The sequence below is a fragment of the Mastigoproctus giganteus genome, chromosome 8, assembly GCF_048544385.1.
Source record: "Mastigoproctus giganteus isolate SK-2022 chromosome 8, ASM4854438v1, whole genome shotgun sequence".
NCBI classification, from domain to species: domain Eukaryota; kingdom Metazoa; phylum Arthropoda; class Arachnida; order Uropygi; family Thelyphonidae; genus Mastigoproctus; species Mastigoproctus giganteus.
Genome location: NC_143582.1, coordinates 213,113,210 through 213,131,832, shown reverse-complemented (window position 1 = coordinate 213,131,832; position 18,623 = coordinate 213,113,210). Strand labels below are relative to the sequence as shown.

At 36.6% G+C, this 18,623-nt stretch overlaps 1 protein-coding gene across 1 annotated transcript in view; it reads left to right on the top strand.

Moving 5' to 3' along the window:
- The window catches only part of LOC150082252 (MAGUK p55 subfamily member 7-like), a 199,411-nt gene that overhangs the window by 159,033 nt on the left and 21,755 nt on the right, over positions 1 to 18,623 (top strand). Inside the window, exon 12 of the mRNA XM_090380462.1 lies at positions 3,322 to 3,402. Within this exon, the coding sequence (XP_090236588.1) occupies positions 3,322 to 3,402 (81 nt within the window). The remainder of the gene's footprint in view (positions 1 to 3,321; positions 3,403 to 18,623) is intronic.

Below are 18,623 nucleotides of genomic sequence, written 5' to 3'. Positions count from 1 at the left end.
ATTTCAAGCTGTTAAATTGTTTGTTACATCATTAATTTTTTCTCATGGTAAAAATACTATGGTTCTGTGCCATATGAGTTTCTTAGAGAATATATTCCCTGTCTTTCTGTCACTTGAGTCTCTAATTAAGACTGCCTCCTGTGGAACCAAAGCATTCTGCAGTGGTTGATCCATTTTTGGGGCTGAATTCAGGAGTATGTTGCGTGAGCCACTTGAGTCTCTGACAAGCTCCTAGGTTGAATTTGCTCTAAGGTATCATCTTGCTTCCTCAGTGACTCAGTTATGCCTAATGGTATGTTGGGTTTCAAATTTAGTCCATTGTGCTTCTTGCATCTTGTGCAAAGAAATGGTGACTCCATAACCAGGTGGGAAGGAGCAGCAGTGCGTAGCACATGCTTCTTGATTAGACCAGGGGTTCGAGCCCATCACCACCAAATACAGAGGATGCGGAAAGGTCAGGGAATGACCACTGCATATTCCTGGAGCATTATGGTCTTAGTTACTAATGCTTCTAAAAAAAAAAAAGAAAAAAGCAAATAAATGTTTCTCTATCAACTAGCAAAAGCTCAGCATACATATAACAACATTTGTAAGCAAAAAGGCTGTAGTAGTTCACAGGATAATTACCATTGGCAATTCTGCCACCAGTTGCAACATTGTTTGGTATGATGTGCCTAACTTTACTTGATGAATACATAATTTCTTGAAATTAATTTAATATTACAAAATATTTTATTATGAATTCAGTAATTATTTATTTATTACACTTTAGAACACTTTAGAATTAATTATTACAGTTTACTAAACAACAGTTTACTAGTCTCATGTTATGAAGTTCCTATCAATAAAAAAGACTATCTGTAACTTTCTAAATCATTACCAAAATACAAAAATTAGCTAACCTACATGACCAGGGAAATTCAAACTATTTATTAAATACAATTTTATCTAATTAAATAAAAATCCTCAAAATTATTTCTATAAACAACTGGTTATGAACAGCTTCCGAACTTCACAGCCACATGATAATGCATCTAGTGTATCCAGTCATGATATAGCCTTCTGTCAGCAAAATTGTCCTTTTGAACAATGCATTTTTCATTTCTGCTGTTATTATCATAATGGTAATAATGTGCACCTGCTTTCAAAGTCTGTAAAAGAAGAAAGAAAAGTAAAATGTCCTTGCCCAGCTCAGTCATTGAAGGCATTGACATCACTGTTTGAAGAGACTGGATGCATTACTGATAAAAAAATGAAACCGGGTATTTCTTGTTACAGGCTGTTGCTTGAAACTGTTGCTAAGATTAGCTGAACTGTAAACAAATTATTCTCATCTTAAAAGATTTCAGTGTAAGCAAAAGATAGAGAGAGAAAGAGATTCCAAACCTTAACAAATACACATGCCATCTGCACTCAAAATAGTGACTAAGATCCTGAAACTGCACCTTTATAAATTCAAAATGGTTCAAGAGCTGTTGTCCTCCTACTGAAGTCCATATGAATTTTGCACACCTGTACATCACCCAACATGAATATGACCATAGCTGCCTTGATTGCATTTTAATTTTTTACGAAACCCCTAAACACAAAAAAGTCATTATTTCCTATAATACTTGGTACTGTGCTTGACTTGAAGACTGGGAAGACAGAAGTGTTGACATTAGACTTGAATTTCTGTATATTGTACTTTTCAGGAAATACACATGAAGGAAGATTATTCCAGAGAAAAGAAGTACAAGGGATAAATGGAGAAAAGAAAAAATTGGTTCTGTGAGTATGGTGTTGGATAGAGATTGGATGCTGATCGTTTGTAGTGCATGTCTGAACTGGTTCGGAAGAGGATGTGGGAATAATAAATGCTATTTTGGAAGAGCAGTACCCATGGAAGTGCCTGTAGAAAAGGCATGCAGCAGAAATTGAACATCTATGAGACAGAGAGAGAGGTGAAAATTTTTTGTGCAGTGCATGGTTTTTCATATTAAAAATGGAATGTAGTGTGTATCATCAGCAAAACTGTGGATAGAATATTCAGACAGTGAAAGAAGGTCATTAGTATACAAGGGGTAAAGAGTGGGGGAAAGAAGAAGATAGAGAACCTTGGGGAACACCAGCAGTATTGGAGAAGACAAATCCATCTACCATCACATGCAGTGAGTGGTCGGAAGCGTGTGTCACTGGACACGTCTGAACATTGATCACTTTAGCTCGACTGATCTGCTCAGTTAGTGTCTACCTTAGCACACAGCTGTATCTTAGCTCCCGCTGCCGGTGTTGCACAGTCAGGCTACCGTCAAAATTTCCTCTATCCACGAGGATAGAGGTTGGATATATTTGCCGCTTTCTCCTGGTATTTCTCTCTCGCAGTGAGTGGTCAGAGAGAAAACTGAATACTCAATTGTAAAAATCATTGAGCAGTCTATAAGATGAGAGTTGTTTAGATGACCTTTATTCCAAACATGATCAAAAGTTAGAACTCTCAAGTGCAACTGTTTGAGCTTTGTTGAATTTGACCAAAGATGGATAACATAAGTCAGTATATCAACTGTGTGTCAACACTGATGGAATCAGTCTGAGTTGTCAATTGATGGATTTCTCCATTACTTTCTAAAGATTAGAGTAAGTTCAGTGGGGTGATAAATGGATGGGAGGGATTTGTTATCCTTTTTAGGAATTGTTTGGATATGAGTAAATTTCCAAATAGAAGAAAAAACACCAGAGGAATAAGTAAATGAAAAAAGGCGACACAGAACAGGAGCAAGCTCAGAAAAACATTGGAACCTGGAGCTTTCTTGGCATCATATTTTTCACAACCCTTCTAACATTCTTCTCTCAGAAGACATTGAGTAGAGTGTACTGGGATTGGTAGGGGGTGATTTACAAGGTAGTTTATACGAAAAATAGAAGAAAAGTAGGATGCTAGTAAATTGACTTTATCTTTATTGGAGGATGAAGTAGAACCATCAGGTTCTATTGCACCTAAGGATAATAAGGGTGGGAGTACAGATGGACAGAAGTTGTGGCCATTAGTTTATTTATAAGTTAATAGATATGATTTTACTAACACATTAACTTGGCAGCAACTTAATGTTAAAATAATATCTATAGAAATTTGTTACATATGAATGTTACTATTAAGACAAGCTATAAAAACTATTTTCAGTATTCTGGTGGATCAAATTAAAAGCCACCATTAGTCATATGTTCTTACATATGTAAGAACATATACACATGGATAATTGTGAGAATCTGTAAACTGTTGAAAGTGTACTTTTCTTTATTTAGTTAAATATGATCATTTTATATATTTTGTTTAATATTTAGGTGCTCCTGGAGTAGGAAGAAACGAACTTAAACAAAAATTAATAAGCTTAGATCCAGTTCATTTTAGAACTACAATTCCATGTAAGTGTGATTTGAATAATTCTCATTATGACTTACTACATTGTTTGATAGGCTGTCATTTTAAAACTACTAGCCTCATTTCTATTATGCTAATAGAATAAAGCATATAGTACATTATTTTGGTTAGATTTTTTGATTATATTGTTTCTGTTAGATTTTTAAAGGTGAGGTCTACAACTAATACTACTATGAAGGTAACTGGTTTTATGTGTATAATATAACTGATTTTATTAGTATTAGTAGTGGCAAATGATGCAAGAAAGGCAGTGTACAAAGCATCAACAAAAAAAAAAAAAAAAAAGTCTAGTTCTTCCTTTAATTTATTCAAACCACCCACTTCCAAAACAACAGAAGGAAGTTCATTCTAACAGTGAACTACCTGCTGGCTGAAGGCTTACTTCCACACATCTATCCTGCAACTATCCTTTCTCAACTTGAATTTATGTCTCCTCATGTATTCTATTTAACATACTCAATCCATTCAAGGTCTTAAACACCTCAATAAGATCACCTCACAGGTGCCTAGTCACCAGATGCTGCAGTTTTCCTTCCTTGATCAGAGCACCCTTTTGTTCCCTTCACTAATCTAGTTGCCCTTCTCTGCACCCATTCCAGCAGATCTACATCTTTTCTAAAGTGTGGCCTCCAGAACCATGTACACTACTCAAGATGTAGCCTGACCATGGGAAAGGGATAATCACCTCCTTATCTCTGCTATCAAAGTTTCTGTATATCATTGACAAACTCCCATGATCTGTCCTGGCTGCCTGTCTACACTGCTCAGAGAACTTCACATCTGACTGCACAATTATTCCCAGGTCTTTTTAATTTCTGCTACCCTGAGTGTAGCGCTAAACACTTGATATGTTAATCTGGCATTACTTTGCATTTGTCAGTGTTAAACTTCAACTTCCATTTCTTGCCCATCGACCTGATTTTCCTAGAATCTGTTGCAGTAGCTCTCACCTGATTACTGTAATTAACCACACTACCAACCTTCATATCACCTGCAAATTTAGACATTAAGCCTGATATACCTTCATCGATATCATTGATAAATATTGAAAACAACAATGTGCCCAGCACTGAATCCTAGGGAACTCCACTAATAACATTAGTTCACAAAGAGCAGTGACCATTGATAACCACTTTCTGTTTTCTCTCTCTAAATTATCCCTTTATCCATAGCAGTAACTAACCCTTAATGCCACATTGCTCCAGTTTGTACAGCAGTCTTTTATGTGCAACAGTATCAAAAGTCTTCCTGAAGTCCAAGTATATGATATCAGAATTATTTTTTGCATCCAGTTCTTTGGTCACTGCATCCTATGATGCATTCAGATTGGTCAGACAAGACCACCCCTTAACAAATCTATGCTGTGACTGCGGTATATCTACTTCTTTGACCACTGACTTCAGTGTTTTCCTAGGAACAGACATTAAGCTAACAGGTCCATAATTACTCATGTCACCTTTTAATCCCCTTTTGTGAATTAGGGATACATACCCACATCTCCAGTCCAATAGGGACCTCCCCTGAATCCAAGGATGCTCTCATAATTATGGCTAAGCATTTGGTTACCTCCTTTGCTACTTCCCTTAATATATACTTTGATGGATTCCATCCACCTCAGGCACCTCTTTTATGTTTTGCTTCAATAATTTTTCTTCAACTTTCAGTTATCAGAAAATCGTGTTGCTCCCATTAGAGTTTGATGAACATCCCCTTCTCTAAAAGAATTCCTCTTATGTGAATGTAGATGCAAAATGCCTATTCAGTTTGTCAGCAGTCTGAGTAGGATCAGTGGTTAGTTTATTCAATTGATAAATTCCCTTCCCAGTAACATTTTTTAAAATTTATATCTGTCATTTATATCAGTTTGTTCAATTTTCTGTCAAAAGAATCAAGAAATAGTTATAATAAAAAAAAAGAAACCTGCATCTGGAGTTGATCACATATGCCAGAAGTAATATAAACACCTGAACATCCTGCATTGCACTGTTGGTTCACTGTTATTGTAGCACCTATAATATCTGGTTTACAATTCCATTTAGTCATTTGCACAAATGTGTTACTTAATTGTGTATTTAAACATTAACTTATTAAATTCTAGTTAATATAAACTCAATTCTTGAATTAACACTTTTTGAATGATATATGATTTCTCTTAGTAGATAAAAACTCAAGGCCATTATCATAAACAAACGTATTCAAGAACAGTTTAGCTGAGTGGTAAGAAGAGGGAGTGCAGTAGCACACGCTCTTTGAGTAGACTGGGGTTCAAGCCCCTGTCTGCTAAATATGGTTGATCTTCCAACCCGCACTGGACTAGCATGGCAGATTATGGTCCATTTTCCTCAACATGAATCGTTGAGGAGGTTTCCATCTTGATAATGGCTGCAGTTTACCCCCCCCCCCTTTTTTTTTTTTTTTTTTATGTATAAAAGGTTCCACTCTTCATTGATCTAAATCAGCAGTGGTGAACCAGTGGCACACATACCATGAGGAGCACTACAGGAAAATATACTGGCAATACAGCCACCCATAAATAATTTATATTATAAAAAAAAAGTATTTGTTGTTTGGTCTATCAGCCACATCATAAATATAATTGTGTGCAAAATTATGCACCAACAAAGTTCTCATTAGAAAATTTTAGGTATTATTACCTTTCTTATAATAGCAATAGACCATTTATTAATTTCAGTCAAGTTTTTTCTGTACTCTGTGAAAATTGTTACATTTTTGGAACATGACCAGAAATTTGTCACTGCTAGTCTAAATATTATGGGAAATTTCTTATCTAGATGTTGATCTTGTTCATCCTGTGTAGTCTCCACGCTCTTTGGGTGTTAATATTACACTAAGTAATTGTTGATATTGATATATGCAGGTGAAATATATATAAGATATATTAATATAGTAATAGCGAGGAAATAAAAATAAATCGGATATGACAAATGCACCAAAGCGCACAAAGCAGCAGCAAAGGATGTAAATGTACACATATATAATATTTTTAATAAATATAAATGCAATGATGGAAGTGAAAGTTACACAGAATGCCCAAAGCTAAAAGGAAAAGGATAGAAATAAGTAATTAAAAAGTGACCTGTAATACAAAATAAAAAGTGACATGTAATAAAAAATAAAAGTAGTGGTAGCTAGCATCAGATAAGGGTGGGCAAATTTGACTATAAATGAAAAAGGGGAACAAAGCAAATATATGAATAAATCCGATATCAGCAAAATAAAAGTTGATACATGATCAGGTATTTCATCAGGAGACTACACCTGATTATGCATCAAAGGACTGCATTTCTATATTTGTCCATAACTATGGAAGAGAAAATTTAAAAGAATAATAAATAAATAAATAAATAAATAGGATCAAAATAGGAAAGCAGTAAAACTCTCAAAAAGTATGGACAAGGTAGTCCCAACGCAGCAATTATAATGAAAATCAAGCTAAATTGAGAATAAAAATATAAAGAATATATAAAAAAAATATGTAACAGAATAATGAAAACTTGAAAGTAAAAGCTGAGAAAGTTGCATAAAGCAAAGATCTAAAGACAAAAATGAATACCTGAAAAATAGAGAAGGCCTGGAAATGACAGGGCGAATGCACATGGTCGAGATGAAAGAAACATTTCTATACATTTATAATACTACCGTGAAAAAATTACAAATAGAGACCTCTATAGTCAAATATGGTAAGTGAATAGGGATATTTATAAAAATGGCAGAATGCGTAACTAACAGAAGAATCCGAAAATATGAAACAGAAGTGGCTGTATTTTAAGAATATCATCACGCAAAGCAGCAGATAGCTAAAACTTAAAAGGATATAAGATATAATAAGAATGAGTTAAAACCAGGAAAGGTACAGAGATAAAAATAAATAAATCGGATATGACAAATACACCAAGGCACGCAAAGCAGCAGCAAAGGATGCAGATGTACACATAAATATTTATAATAAATATAAGTATAATGATGGATCTGCCAGTTACGCAGAATGCCAAAAGGAAAGGATAGAAAAGTGACCTGTAATATAAAAATAATGGTGTAAAAGAATTTAAGCATGCAAATGGCAAGTGACCAATACCAAATTCTGGCATAGAGAAAAGTCGAAAATAAAAGCTTAGAAAGTTGCATACAACGAAGATTTAAAGACGAAAATTAATGTCTGAAAAATGGAACAGAAAGGCCTGGAAATGACAGCGTGAATATACATGCTCGAGACGAAAGAGACATTTCTATGCATTCGTAATACTACTGTAAAAAAGAACAAAAAGAAATAGAGACCTCTATAGTCATATTTAGAAAAATGGCAGAATGTGTAACGAACAAAACTATCCGAAAATATGAATCAGAAGTGGATGTATTTTAAGAGTAGCATTGCGCGAAGCAGCAGATAGCTAAATCTTAAATTAATATAAGATATATTAATATAATAATAATGAGTTAAAACCAGGAAAGTTGAGGAAATAAAAATAAATAAATCGGATGTGACAAATACACCAAAGCACGCATAGCAGTAGCAAAGGATGTAAATGTACACATAATATTTTTAATAAATATAAATGTAATGATGGAAGTGTAAGTTACTCAGAATGCTCAAAGCTAAAAGGAAAAGAATAGAAATAAGTAATTAAAAAGTGACCTGTAATATAAAATAAAAGTAAAACTATCCTTTTCCTTTTAGCTTTGGGCATTCTATGTAACTTACACTTCCATCATTACATTTATATTTATTAAAAATATTAGAGAGAGAGAGAGAGAGAGAGAGAGAGAGAGAGAGAGAGAGAGAGAGAGAGAGAGAGAGAGAGAGAGAGAGAGAGAGAATTAGGCTCTAGGTTATCATATTATGAATATTAACACACAGGAATGGCTGATACTCTGTGACACTAAGCAGTAGATGATTCTCACTACCTGGTATTGCACCAAGTGGTGAGAATCATCTACTGCATGGCATTGCTTAGTGCAGCGATTTCCAAACTGGGAGGCGCAGGCTAGTGCAAAAGGAGGCGCAAAAAGTTTAACAGAAATGTAATTTTCATAACATAACATATATAAATAAAAAAAAATATATATATAAATAAACTTTCATAACATAAAATAGGTTATAAAATTTAATGAAATTTTATAACCTATTTTTTAAAACATTTACCACCACCTATCTCACTCTAACTTGATATAAACATGAGATAAACATTTATTTGGAAAAAAAATATATTTTGCTGAAATGGATTGATGAATTATGATTGATGTTGATGTAATGAAATATATATAATTTAGTGTGTACTATGTATGACATATATAGGTAGATTGCATAGCATTAGCTGCATGGTTGAAAATATGGTTTCAGCGGTGTGCGATTGTGTTTTTTATTGTTTTTGGCGTGATTACTTACTGATAATACTCGTTAGTAATTTAGAAGTTGTAGTTCTAAATTATGTTAGTAATTTAGAACTACAAATGCTTATTATTTCATGTAGTATTAATAATTATTGTATTAACATATTAAAAATAAGAAATTATACAATTATAGATGCTTTACAGGTCAAGGGAGGCGTGGGCTCAGAAAGTTTGAGAACCGCTGGCTTAGTGAGTCATTCTTGCGTGTAGAGTGGATGCCACACCTTGACTCATGCTTTTGTTAGTTTACACTTGGGTGGTCACCCCCAGCATACTAGATGTGATATTTTTATACCTTGCACTTGAGGTATATATCCAGGGTTACTAACAATCCCATCAGCGTAAGGGTGCAAGCAGAGATTTATTATAATAAATTATTTTATATTTTTTTAGTATTGATACATAAGCTTTGCTTTCTTGCATTGTTCTGCTATTTTAATACTAATACAAATGTGACCTCTTTGAAATTCTGTAAGACTTGAAAAACTACAACTCATACTGAAATTTTCTTGACACTTTTATAGCAGCTTCTGTTTTGCACATTGAGGGTTGAACTGACTCCATTAGCTTCAGACTGAGTAAGAATACTTTTGAGAGTATGGTGTATATGTTTGTTTTAATCCTATCCAGTTAGCATTAGTAGAGACACACGATGCAAGAAAGCAAGCTTATGCAGCATCAGCCGAAAAAAAAAAATAAATAAAAAAACCCCTCAAATTTCACCCCTCCATCCGTTCCAAATGCCTAACCAACCAGCCTTAAATTTATTATGCCAGTGTTTTTCAACTGGGGTGTCGCGGCACCTTAGGTTGCCCCAACAACATTATAGGGGTGCCACGTAATTTGGGCTTAAGTTACTTAAATTTATTATTTTTTAAAATTTATATGTTTATTTCATTATAAAAAGATGTACAGTTTCTTTTTAATTTTGTGGCGATCTATAATTGATGTTTACTTAGTATCTCTTTAGAAAGAATAAAATTATTACATACTGTATATAATTTGTATTATGAAATGTAATTTTTATAATTATATTATTGTAATAACTATCATATAACATATATTTTTTAATATTCAACACACACACACACACACACACACACACACACACACACACACACACACACACACACACACACACACACACACACACAGAATCGGATCTAACACAGAAAATTGAGTAGGAGTGCCGCAAAATAAAATCAATTACTTAGGGGTACTGTTATTAAAAAAAGGTTGAAAACCACTGATTTAGGCTATCAGCTTCTACAACAAAAGATGGAAGTCTGTTCCACCCATCAACTACCTTCTGGCTAAAGGTAAATTTCTGCACATCTGTTCCACAACTGTTTTTCCTCAATTTGAATCTGTGACCCCTCAGGTTCTTAATCTGAGCAAGAGAAGAATCCCATCAGCATTTAGCTTGCTGCAAGCCATGCAAGACCTTATAAACCTCAACCAGATCACCTCGCAGGTGCCTACTCTCCAGGCACTGCAATTTGCAGAACTTAAGCCTTTCTTGGTAAGAGCACCCCTTCGTTCCCCTCACAAATCTTTTTTGCCCTTCTTTGTACTCGTTGTAGAAACCCTACATCCTTCCTAAAATGAGGCCTCCAGAACTGTACACTGTACTCTAGGTGTGGCCTGACCATTGCCTGTGTAATGGGATAATCGCATCCCTGTCCCTGCTAGCAAAATTCCTATATATCATTGACAAGACTCCATGACCTGCCCTGGCAGCCCATCTGCACTGCTCAGCGAACTTCATATTCGACTGCACAATTACCCCCAGGTCTTTTTCACTTTCCACTTCCCTGAGTGTAGTACCACACAGTTGGTACATTTCTCTTCAGTCAATGTTAAATTCTATTGCCACTTCTCAGCCCATTTGCCAAACTTATCTAGATCCAGTTGGAGTAGCATACTGTTGTTACTCTCGTTAACAATCCTGCCAACCTTTGTATCATCTGCAAACTTGGACATTAAACCTGATACACTTTCATCAATATCATTGATAAATATACAAAACAACGATGGGCCCAGCACTGAACCCTGGAGAACTCCACCAACAATATTTGTCCACGAAGAGCAGTGTCCATTGATTACCACTCTCTGTCTTCTCCCACTCAACCATCCCTTTATCCATTGTAGCAACTTACCCTTAATGTCATATCTCTCCATGTACAGCAGTCTTCCATGTGCAACAGTATCAAAAGCTTTCCTGAAATCCAAGTATATGATAATCAAAATTACTTTTGGCATTCAGTTCCTTTGTGACCACATCATATTATTCAATAAAATTGGTCAGACTAGACCTCCCTTTAGCAAACCCATGCTGTGTCTTAACTATTACTGCAGTCTTGTCTAGATGATCCTGCAATGCTTCTTTAACCAGTGATTCCATTATTTTTTCCCCCGAACACAAGTTAAACTAACAGATCTATAGTTATGTGTCACCTTTTGCACCCCCTTTGTGAATTGGTGATACATTTGCACACCTCCAGTCCATGGGGACTTCCCCTGAGTCCAAGGAAGCTCTCATAATTATGGCTAAGTATTTGTTTACTTCCTTTGCTGCCTCCTTTAATATAACTGGATTAGATCCAATCCACCCCAGGTGCCTTTTTTATACTTTGCATCCTTTGCCAAAGATTTCTCGTAATCTGCCTTCACCTGCCTAACTTCCTTTGTGACTTGATTACAGACTAGTTTATATCTGCCATAGGCTTCTGTGTCACTTGATACTTTATATGCATCCCATATATTTTTCTTCTCTGCCACAAGCCTCATTAATTCATCTGACATCCATTTAGGCCTAAACCTTGAACAGTATTTCTTAGTTGGAATGAAAAGCCCACACTGAAGTTGGAAAGAAAAGCCTACGTGGCCTCCAAAATTAAGTCCCTGAAGGCTTCCTATTTAGAATTCAACATTGGTAACATCATCAGTTGATCCCAATGTACAGAATTAAAAAACTGTTTGAGACCCCTGTAGCCACCTTTAAGAAAGCAAAAGCCCTTCCCTTTAGCCTTGATGGTAGTTACATCTTTAAGAAATTCCCACATCAGTACATTGTTATCACTGTCACCCAGTGGTTCTTTTATCTGCAAATTTTTAATGCATGAATAATCACTGCTGATAATCAGATCAAGAGTATTATTCCCTCTGGTTGCCTCTCAAACATGTTGCTGTAGAAAACAGTCATCCAATAAATCCACAAAAGTCTTGCTAGTGTGCGAGTGACCAATCCACAAGTTCCAGTCAATATATGGAAAGTTAAAATCCGACATTATAAGACATTCTGATTTACTGGTCCACTCTATGATGCACTCTCTGCACAATTGCTCATTATACTCATCAGATTCGTTAGGACTATAACACCCACCTGCTCTCATTTTTACTTTCCCAGTGCTTATGTTATACCAAACAGACTCAATATTGCATTGTCCACCAACATCAATTGGATGCACTTCCTTAAATTTTGTGTATTTCTTAACTAACAGCATAACCCCTCCTCCCTTCCTGCCCTGTCTATCCTTTCTGTACACATTGTACTCCCCAAATTCCAATTCTCCACTGCTTATGTCTGTGTGACATCACGTCTCTGATATCCCAACAATATCTGCCTTTGATATCTTGACTAGCACTTCAAGCTCATCAAATTTATTAACTGTACTCCTAGTATTGGTGTACATGCAAGTATACATGCACCTGTTCCTACTCTTAGTTACCCTAACACAGCCCATGTATTTACTTGTTAGTACATGGGCTGTGACAGAATTAAATCCTGTTAATCACGTTTTAGTCTTTTGGCTTATCAACCACTTTATTTGTTAACCAGAATATATCATTTTAGAAGTTAGCTTCTCATATGATTAGTGAACAACATTGTTGTATATGCAACAGACAAATAATAGAATAAAAATTTACTTTACTTTGCTGCATAGAGGCAAAAAATGAATGGCCTTGCTGGAAAATTGGGATACAATCAAGAAAGATAATTAAGGTGTATACATTTGCATTATTATATTACAATTGCTGGCAAGTTATTTAACATTAAACAAGGTCAAAAGATAAAATTATTTATAAGGCTCACAGTACTGTACAGGATATATGATAAATTGTTCCCTATTTTAAAATGCTTGTAATTTTTTATTTCAGTACCGATTTTTTTTTTCTCTTTTCAGTGCACCTTTTGCGTTTCCTTTTTCTCAGTAATGACAGTTGTGATGAAAGAATAACAGTTGTTCTTATAGCCATCTCCACAAATACGTAACAACAATTGAGAACATATCAGTATGACTACAAAAAATGTACTGAAAATGTGGGATCCTATGTGGAATTCCAAAATGATACTGATACAAAACTATATTGAATGATCTATCATTTACATTTTTCAATAATAAAATTCAGTACAGAAACAAAAAAAAAAATTACTAGCATTTCAAAATAGGAAATGACTTACCTATTGAGTTTCATCTTTTCACTTGGGAAAAATAAAATGAAATATGAAATTATCCTTGAAACAAAAGTTACCATTCAAGTTAGGGACCCATTGGAGAAATGACTTGTAGAGCTATTCATTTGTAGGAGAATATGGAGAAAATAGAGCTATCAAGAATACATTGCTGGCATGCTGTTAGCGAGAACCTTGTTTTCTGCATGTGAAGCCTGCATTTTTCTGCTGTTCCTCCGAACTCTGGGAAATCCCAACCACCCTTTGTTACTGGTGCTGGACTCTCATCTATCAGGGTTTCTGGATTAAAATTTAGAGAGTCAAGGCTGAAGAGACATATGCTGTTAGTTAAGAAACACATAAAATCTAAGGAAGTGCATCCAAAGGATGTTAGTTGACAATGCAGTGTCAAGACTGTTTAGTGTGAAATAAGCACTGGGAAAGGAAAAATGAGAATAGGTGTATGTTATAGGCCTAATGAATCTGATGAGTTTAATGAGCAATTATGCAGAGAAATAGAGTGGGCTAGTAAATCAGAATGTCTTATAATGGGGGATTTTAACTTTCCAGATATTGACTGGAACTTGTGGGTTGGTCACTCACACATTAGCAAGACTTTTGTGGATTTATTGGATGACTGTTTTCTACCTCTCGTACAGCAACATGTACGAGAGGCAACCAGAGGGAGTAATACTCTTGATCTGATTAACAGCAGTGATTATTCATGCATTAAGAACTTGCAGATAAAAGAACCACTGGGTGACAGTGATCACAATGTACTGATGTGGGAATTACTTAAAGATGTTATTGTTTGGTTTTTAGGAGCATTAGCAACTAAGGCCATGTTGCTCCAGGATATACGGTGGTCATTCCCTGACCTTTCCGCATTCTCCATATTTGGTGGTGACGGGCTCGAACCCTGGTCTAATCAAGAAGCATGTGCTACGCACTATGGCGCCTCCGTAGCCAGGTGGGAAGGAGCAGCAGTCCGTAGCACACGCTTCTTGATTAGACCGGGGTTCGAACCCGTCACCACCAAATACGGAGCATGTGGAAAGGTCAGGGAATAACCACCGCATATTCCAGAGCAGTATGGCCTTAGTTGCTAATGCTCCTAAAAACCAAATAACAAACAAGCTACGCACTGCTGCTCCTGTCCACCTGGCTACGGACGCGCCGTCTTAAAGATGTAACTACCATCAAGGCTAAAGGGAAGAGCTTTTGCTTTCATAAAGGTGACGACAGAGGTATCAATCAGACAGTTTTTAAATTCTGTACAGTGGGATCAACTGGTAATGTTACCAGCGTTGAATTCTAAATGGGAAGCCTTCAGAGACTTAATTTTGGATGCCACTAGGCTTTTCATTCCAACTAAGAAATACTGTTCAAGGTTTAGGCCTAAATGGATGTCAGATGAATGAATGAAGCTTGTGGCAGAGAAGAAAAATGTATGGGATGCATATAAAGTATCAGGTGACACAGAAGCCTTTGTCAGATATAAACTAGTCTGTAATCAAGTCACAGAGGAGGTTAGGCAGGCAAAGGCAGATTACGAGAAATCTTTGGCAAAGGATGCAAAGAAAAACAGCAAAGAGTTCTTTATTTATGTAAACTCTAGAAGGAAAAGAATGAATCGGATTGGACCACTTGATGGGTTGACTATTGATAATCATTCTCAGGTAGCTGATAAACTGAATGAGTATTCTGCATCTACATTCACAAATGAGGAGTTATTCAATGAGGAGAGTGCTAGAAGTTTATCAAATGCTAACAGGGAGCTAAGTGATTTTGTAATAACTGAGAGAAAAGTGAAGAGAAATTGTTGAAGTTAAACGTAAGGAAGGCACCTGGGGTGGATGGGATATATCCAGTTATATTAAAAGAGCCAGCAAAGGAAGTAAGCAAACCCTTAGTCATAATTATAAGAGCCTCCTTGAACTCAGGGGAGGTCCCCATGGACTGGAGTTGTTCCAATGTATCACCAATTCACAAAGGAGGTTCAAAAGGTGACACAAGTAACTATAGACCTGTTAGTTTAACTTGTGTTTCGGGGAAAATAATGGAATCACTGGTTAAAGAAGCATTGCAGGATCATCTAGACAAGACTGCAGTAATAGTTACGACACCGCATGGGTTTGTTAAAGGTAGGTCTTGTCTGACCAATTTGATTGGATACTATGGTGTGGTCACAAAGGAACTGAATGCCAAAAATAATATTTTGATATCATATACTTGGATTTCAGGAAAGCTTTTGATACTGTTGCACATGAAAGACTGCTGTACAAATTGGAGAGGTATGGCATAAAGGTAAGTTGCTAAAATTTATAAAGGGATATTTGACTGGGAGACTACAGAGAGTGGTAATCAATGGACTCTGCTCTTTGTGGACAAATATTATTATTGAAGTTCCCCAGGGTTTGGTGTTGGGCCCATTGTTGTTTTGTATATTTATCAATGATATTGATGAAGGTATATCGGGTTTAACGTTCAAGTTTGCAGATGATACAAAGGTTGGCAGGGTTGTTAACGACAGTAAACACAGTATGCTACTCCAACTGGATCTAGATAAGTTGGGAAAATGGGCCGAGAAGTGGCAACTGAAGTTTAATATTGGCAAATGGGTAGAAAGTAATCCCAGAGGAACGTACCAACTGTGTGGTACTACACTTGGGTGGTAGAAAATGAAAAAGACCTGGGAGTAATTGTGCAATCAGATATAAAGTTTTCTGAGCAATGCAGACAGGCTGCAAGAGCAGGTTATGGGATTTTGTCATTTTTGTCAATGATATACAGGAATTTTGCTAGCAGGGAAAAGGATTATCCCTTTGTATAAGGCAATGGTCAGACCATGCCTTGAGTACTGCGTACAGCTCTGGAGGCCTCATTTTAGGAAGGATGTAGATTTGCTTGAACGTGTACAGAGAAGGGCAACAAGATTGGTGAGCAGAACGAAGGGGTTCTCTTACCAAGAGAGGCTTAAGTTCTGCAAATTGCAGTGGCTGGAGACTAGGCACCTGCAAAGTGACCTGATTGAGGTGTATAAGGCCTTGAATGGGTTGAGCACGCTGAATTGTGATTGGATTCTTCCACTTGCTCAGATTACGAACCTAAGGGGTCATAAATTCAAACTGAGGAAAGACAGTTGTAGAGTAGATGTGCAGAAATTTGCCTTTAACCAGTGGGTGGATAATTGCTGGAACAAACTTCCATCTGTTGTGGAAGTTGGTAGGTTAAATTTAAGGAGGACCTGGACAAACATTTAGAGAGAATTGTTTTGTAATTTTTTTTTTTTTTTGGCTGATGCTGCATAAGCTTGCTTTCTTACATCACATGCCTCTATTATTATTACGTTAATTTTCTTGCCCTTATTTTCAGAAATTAATATGAATAATATAATACCTTTGGTAGCCAGAATGTGGTGACCATCACTTACCGAGGCCATGCTGTCTTGAATTTTTTTCCAGTGGAGCTAAAAATGCTTCCATTACAATCTGGACCTTTTGCTTATAGGCTTAAAATAACACATTCTTTCTTATTGGTAGTTATGAATATGGTTAGTTAAAAAATAAAAGTTATCCCGTTCCCTCTGTTCATTCACAGCTGTTTGGGCATTCATTCTACTTGAAGAGTTACACTGTATTGTACTCTACACTGGCCTACTGCTAATATCCAGACACTTGTGTATCTACAAATGACCTTTATTTATAGGAAAACTAATAATGTGTGCTGAAACCTTTGGTCTTTACAACAGCCTCTAGTCTCCATGGGAACAATTTCACCAGTTTTTTTGTAAATGTTCTCCCATATTTTACACCATTCAACCTTCAAAGTGGCAACTGGTTCTGCTCTGTTATTTGTAGCCAGGTGGGAAGGAGCAGCAGTGCGTAGCACACGCTTCTTGATTAGACTTTGGTTCAAGCCCGTCACCACCAAATACGGAGGATGCGAAAGGTCAGGGAATGACCACCGCATATCCTGGAGCATTAGCATTAGTAGAGGCATTTGATGCAAGAAAGCAAGCTTATGCAGCATCAGCCAAAAAAAAAAAAAAAAAAAAAACCACTTCCACTTCACCCCTCTGTTCGTTCAAAATACCTGTCCAGCTGAGCCTTAAACTTATTTAGGCTATCAACCTCCACCACAAGGGATGGAAGTCTGTTCCACCAACCAACCACCCGCTGGCTAAAGGCAAATTTCCGCACGTCTATCCTACATCTGTCTTTCCTCAATTTGAATTTATGCCCTCTCAGGTGATTTTTCTGAGCTAGAGGAAGAATCCCATCAGCATTGAGCATGCTTAAACCATTCAAGGCTTTATACACCTCTATCAGATCACCTCGCTGGTGCCTAGTCTCCAGACACTGTAATTTGCAAAACTTAAGCCTTTCTTCGTAAGAGCACCCCTTTGTTCCATTCACTAATCTTGTTGCCCTTCTCTGTACTCGTTCCAGCAGCTCTACATCCTTCTTGAAATGAGGCCTCAAGACCTGTATACAGTACTCTAGGTGTGGCCTGACCATCGCCTTATACAATGGAATAATCACCTCCTTATCCCTGCTGGAAAAATTCCTGTATATCATTGACAATACTCCATGAGCTACTCTTGCAGCCCGTCTGCACTGCTCAGAGAACTTCATATCTGCCTGCACAACCACCCCCAAGTCCTTTTCATTCTCCACCACTGTCAGTGTTGTACCACAGAGTTGATACGTTACTCTGGGGTTGCTGTTTCCCATGTGTAGTACTTTACATTTGTCAATGTTAAACTTCATTTTCCACCTCTCAGCCCATCTGCTCAACCTTTCCAGATCCTGTTGCAGCAGCATAGTGTCAGTAGTGTCCTTGACAACCCTGCCAACCTTTGTATCGTCTGCAAACTTGGACATTAAGCCCGATATACCATCATCCAATATCATTTATAAATACAGAAAACAATAATGGACCCAACACTGAGCCCTGAGGGACTCCACTAATAACATCAGTCCACGATGAGCAGTGTCCATTGATTACCACTCTCTGTCTTCTCCCCCTCAACCACCCCTTTATCCATAGCAGCAATTTGCCTCCAATGTCACACTGCTCCAATTTGTGTGGCAGTCTTCCATGTGCAACAGTATCAAAAGCCTTTCTAAGATCCAAGTATATAATATCAAAGTTATTTCCTGCATCCAGTTCTTTTGTGACTGCATCATAGTATCCAATCAAGTTGGTCAGGCAAGACTTCCCCTTAACAAAACCATGCTGTGTCTGAGCTATAACTGAAGTCTTGTCTAAATGATCCTGCAGTGCTTCTTTAACCAGTGCCTCCATTAATTTTCCTGGAACAGAAGTTAAGCTCAC